Source organism: Strix uralensis, chromosome 3 (genome assembly GCF_047716275.1).
Source record: "Strix uralensis isolate ZFMK-TIS-50842 chromosome 3, bStrUra1, whole genome shotgun sequence".
Taxonomy (NCBI): domain Eukaryota; kingdom Metazoa; phylum Chordata; class Aves; order Strigiformes; family Strigidae; genus Strix; species Strix uralensis.
In genome coordinates, this window is record NC_133974.1 from 70,535,517 (window position 1) to 70,541,332 (window position 5,816).

General features: G+C 40.4%; 1 protein-coding gene across 1 annotated transcript in view; it reads left to right on the forward strand.

Moving 5' to 3' along the window:
- Positions 1 to 523, forward strand: part of NOX3 (NADPH oxidase 3) — a 42,613-nt gene extending 42,090 nt beyond the window's left edge. Inside the window, exon 13 of the mRNA XM_074864791.1 lies at positions 74 to 523. Within this exon, the coding sequence (XP_074720892.1) occupies positions 74 to 200 (127 nt within the window). The 3' untranslated portion in view covers positions 201 to 523. The remainder of the gene's footprint in view (positions 1 to 73) is intronic.
- The last annotated feature ends 5,293 nt before the right edge of the window (positions 524 to 5,816 follow it).

Below are 5,816 nucleotides of genomic sequence, written 5' to 3' on the forward strand. Positions count from 1 at the left end.
GAAGGCAGCCAAAAGGTACAGTTTATCCGTTTACTCTGCTACTCTTATGTTTTTGTTGTTATTGTAATTACAGCAACAGTATTGGAGTATTCTTCTGTGGACCCAAGACTCTCTCTAAGATCCTTCAAAAGACATGCAACTCATATTCATCAGTTGATCCAAGAGGAGTTCAATTTCACTATAACAAAGAAAGTTTCTAGGCCGTACTTCTTAACTATATAATCGGTATTACCAAATTGTGTATTTTTTCCTCACTTTCTCTTGTCCTCTACTCATTCTGCAGCATTCAGGTCAGATATTAGGAGTAGTAAATTGAAGTAGGTGCACTGACTTCAGTAGAAAAATGCCATCCTATGCCATCTAAAGATTTGGACCCCATGCCTAGCCTTTCCTTCAGAGAACTGAAGGGATGATTCTCCATTGCTTACTTAGTGATGCTGCGAATCCTTCTATATCTGTGTGAAAACAAGCACAAACCACTAACCTTTGAATAAAAAGTCATGAGTAAAATGGACATTTAGAACTGTACCTTACTGTTGTGTATGATCAAACTACTACTGCAGGCTATACTCACATTCCTGCTGTTTAAATCGTGCCCAGACATTTAAAGCATTTTCCTTCCTGGTGTTCTGATTTTGCATTTCTTATAGCCTCCCACTGCAAACAGATCCACATCACCTTTTGTGCTGTAGCAATACTGTTTATATACACACACGGTCCAACAAATTCCTCTTCCATGCACCACTGAAATCTGCCGTTTCCGCAGCCATGGTGGCTGTTCTTGCATAAGTTAGTATGTTCTGAGGGTTAATATGTTAAGGAGACTCCAGAAATTTTTGCACTCAGCAAATGGATCTCCTGAGACAGGCAACTGAAGCTGTGGAAAAAAGTTTCAGATAATGTTTTAAATGTCACACAGCTTCATGGGAACTGAAGAATGGGGCTTTAAAAGATACAGAATCACAGATATATGCCAGAGTGACTGAGGTAGGAATGCACTCCTGGAGGTCATCTACTCCAAACCCCTTGCTCAGAGCTGATTCCATGAAGACAGGAGTGACATCTGCATTCTTCCAGTCCTCAGGAACCTCCATCACCATGACCATTCAAATATAATGCAGAATGGCCAGCTTCCTCAGCACTTGTAGGTGCATCCCATCAGTTCCCATGGACTTGTTTAAAAGTTCCCTAACTTGATCCTCCTTCACTGAGGGTAAGTTTGAATTGCTTCAGATTTTCCCACTTGCCTCAGCAGCCTGGGATCTCTGAAGGTCAGTCTTACCTGTAAAGACTGAGGTGAAAAAGGCCCTGAGTACCTCGACCTTCTCCATGGCCTTGGGCACCAGGTCCCCCACCCCATTCAGCAGCAGACCAATATTTTCCTAGTCTTCCTTTTGCTATTCATGCATGCATAGCAGCCTTTCTTCTTGCCCTTCACTTCTCTCACTAGATTCAACTACAAATGGGCTTTGGCTAACCTAACCCCATTCCTGCACACTCAAGTGTCTCTATATTCCTCCCTCATTACCTGTCCTTTCTTCCACCTCTTGTACACCTCCTTTTGTGCTTGAGTTTTGTCAGGAGGGATTTGTTCATCCATGCAGGCCTCCTACCATCTCGTCTTGACTTACTCCACAGCAAGAGGGATCATTTTTGAACTTGGAGGATGCGATTCTTGAATATCATCCAGTTCTCCTGGACCCCTCTTCTCTCTAGGACCATATTGCATGGGATCCTTCCAAGCATGGAATTCCTCCTGTGTCCTCCCCATGCCACATGTGTTAATATACAGGCACTTCAGAGAGGCAACCACTCATGTAGGTTTTTCAGAAGAGGCATTAGAGCTGCCCTGTAGGCACTTGCTTGATTGTGTGGATACCCTTGGGGTGGGACCCCTTCTGCTCTGTTTTATTGATTGTCACATCTCTCCTGTTTACATCATTCTGCACACTTTGCTTGTCATCCCAGTCCACCACTTCCTCACTTGATTGTTGGTCATCCACTCCCCATCATTCCTAATTTAAAGCCCTTGCCACAGGCTGGCCAGCCTTTGCCCCACTGCAGTGGACCCCATCTCTTCCTAACAGCCCTCAATCATCAGAGCGGGTCTCATGGTTGTAAAAGCCAGATCCCTGTTGTCAACACCAGATGCACACCCGTTGTTGACTTGCAAGATCTATGACTACCAAGTTCCCCATCATAATGAAAAGCCTTTTGTTTGGTTGGTTGTTCAATAATCTCTGACGATGTGGGAGGAACCGTGTTTGCCCACCATTTTGTGCCAAGCTGACAGCCTCAAGAAAGGTGTATGGTGTAAAGTGCACCCATATATATATTCCTGCTTAACATTTTTAACAAAGTCTAATTCATAACCGCATTTCTTGTTTTTTAAATCTGCCTTGTAACTGATCCAGCCTTTCCTCATAGGTCACAGACTATGTTACTCACACTAGTTATCTGTTCTCTGATATACTCACATAGCACTGAGAGGGAGGTACAACACAGTAAGTCATCTTTACACCTCTTCAAACCTTCTGAGGCAGCTGCTGGGAGTCCTGAAATACAACTGAGGACAGCTACAAAGCTGCTGGAAATGCTGTTGTCCAAAAACTGTCTTTCAAACAACCCATCCACGGCCCATGGAGTGCTCCCTGGAGCCACATCTTCTAAAATGCTGGGACTAATGTAAAGCTATGCCTGCCACCTGTACAACCGCTGTTGCTTTCTCCAGGAGAGGACAGTCTCCAGCTGGTTAGGTCAGCCAGACTTGAAGCACCTTATATATCAAAACAATGAAACAATGGCCTTCATGTGACCCAAATCTTTACTCATCTTCTCGTAGCTCTCACTGGCACTAGAGCTGCCATGGCTATAGGTACTATCTCCTAAAGCAGTCCTTCTCTCACCACTTTGTACTTCTCATCTTTGATGGCTGAGTATATCATAGCCAGACCTGATTCCTAGACCTGATGTTGTCTTCCTTCAAGTATTATTTGTACTTAGCTTTGTGACTTTAGCACTGTTGAGCACAGGATAATTCCAAAATGAGGGGGAGACAAAATAAAAAATATGGAAATGTTGTAACATTCACTTAAGGTAGAAAAGCGAGGAGAATATTTCCCTATTCCCTAGCACAGAAAGTTAAAGAAAAACTGTATTTGAGTCGGACTGAGGCGTAACAGAGTTCACTAGGATCACATAACGCATTGACCCAGTCACACAGTAAAAAGGGGAGGTAGAAAACATCCTGTATATGTCAGCACTCGAATAAGACAAATTACAACATTATATAGGTATACTTATACACACACACAAAAATGCCCAGTAGAGGGGACATAACTGTATAGACAAAAGAAACAGAATAATAAAAATTATGTCACAGAAGACTCCAATATTATTTTATACCTCTTTTATTAGGGGATACAGTATGTGTGAACTGAGATTGTTCTACAAGATACAGTTGTATTATTATTAAGTTTAGGGCAATGCATCTTTGTTTTAAAATTGTTGAAGTTTTTTTAAATGCCTGCCTATGTGAAATGATTAATGTGGTGCATACTGTGTAGCAGTAGAGTGAGTAGAGAATTAGAGCCTCTGCCAGTTCACCTAGAGGCATTTATCTTTTATTTTTTTCCCTGGTGCCCGTGCTGAGCCTCAGGGTAAGCTGACACATTTTTAATATAAATTAAGCTTCTTTTTTTATGTGTGTTGAAAATCTTGAAGGAAATGAGAAATGTGTGTAGGCACCAATACCAGCTGCCATTGCATGAAAGAAAGAGGTGACAATTTCCTGCAGATTCTGAATGATTGTTTTAATGGGGTTGGATCGGAGGTAACAAGCACAAAGATATTGTGCTGCCAGAAAAACAGGATCTGTTCTCCCTCTAGCCTCATGCAACAAGATGTAACATTTAGCTTCTGGCTCAACATGGCATCTCTTCACTGCTTTGATTTATTCCCACTTTTGCAAATCACTGTGGTATGCTACAGGAGATGCATTTAGAGCCCTTGTTATAGTTCATTGAGTAGCACTGCTGTTATCACCACCAGAGGAGAATTTCACTTGTATCAGGAATGAGTGACCTAGAATAAAGGAAAAATAATAATAATAAAAAAAAAGAAGTGGGGAGGTTTGTTGGACTAGGATGAAACTGCATTTCGGTTGAATGAAAATCCCTTTATTACAAATACAATTTAAATCAAAATGGGAACTAGGAAGATTTGGCTTCCTGCCTTGTTTTGAATAACACTGAGCACACAGCAGCTATGATAATGTGAGTGCATATGTAATGACTCTATTATTATGTTTATATATGGAAACATCATTCACTGTCAGGGAAAATGAAAGATATCTTCATGGATTTGTCCATTCAGCTTCTTCAGCAGGAAGTGTTCAGCACGATGTAGGAAAATATTATTAAATAAAATATAGTCATAACAGCACAGACTCACCATATCCTGTGACAGCAAACTAATCATAGACAAGGATCGTAAATATACTGATTAATTACTTTGGCTCTTACAATAAAAAGAGTGGTATTATAAAGATTGAAGTTGTGTTATGATAACTTAAGTTTATTCACTAGTAAGTGTAAATTGAAATACATGGGTTTATATGTTCTGGGTTTCCTCCCCACCAAGTTATGCACGTAGCAGAAATTATTTAAGTAGATTTGCTCCTTAGTTTACACAGAAAGATTAAACAGAAACTGCCACTCTTAACAGAAAGTCCATCATGCAGTGACTGTACCATATCATCACCATTATAAGGACTCTCCTGCTTCTTTCCTGCTTTTAGATATAATTAGATGGTTAAGAGGAAATACTGTTAACTGAAAAAAAGTAACAAACTTTTCATAGGTTTGAGTACTTCTGATTAGCAGGAGATTTTATAACAACTGTCTTAAAGGCAGCTCAGCCACTCTGGAAAAGTAATAAATTAAATGACATGGTAGGTTTATAATCTCAACTGGTCAACAGTTTCAGTGATATTTTTTTTTTGAGGGAAAATCACCTGAATTTCTTCAGGAACAGAGAAAAGGAAAAGCAAAATGTGACAGTGCTTCCACCCAGCTTGCCCTGTGAATACCAAAAGCTTAAATGAAACATGCATAGTCAGTCAAGTAACGAGGAATGCAAACCCGTGACGGTGAAAGCAGCATAGCAGGTGATGGACTGGAAGGTGCAGTACTGCGTACCGCAGAGGTGAATTGTCCCTAGGCCTTCATCTCTTCTCCTGACACTTCTCAGGCAATCAAATACCAGGCATGAAGTCACCTCTGTGACCACGTACAAGGTGGAGGGCATTCTACTAAGGACTGGCTGGCCTAAACCTTCCTAGTGCTGGAAACCAGCTGAGCTCAGGCTTTTGCACCTCAGTCAGGTTATGTATGCTGCAGCAGAAGCTCCAACTCCTCATGTGTAATCACTTAATTGTCTCAGAAGTTCAGCCTTTCTGTGGAATAAAATCAGGTGTCCATTTCACTGAAGATGTGCTACTTACGTGTTACTGAACATGTTCAAATGAAAGTGGACAGATGATTTGCATTTTAAAACTCTAACCAGTTAAGTCTATTTAAGAGGAGTCTTCTTGACTTTCAACAAATCACAGAGTGAAAAAAATCACAATTACACAATGGTCTTAATATATGTGAACAAATGTGTTAGTTGACATGGAAATACACTTTTTCTCCTTTCAAAAGCAAGAAAGGATGAAAAGGCTTAAACTCTTTAAAAGATACATTAATATCCTTTCAGAATACATAGAAACAAACAAAAGTTGTATAGTATAATGAACCACTCAAACCAGCATATTT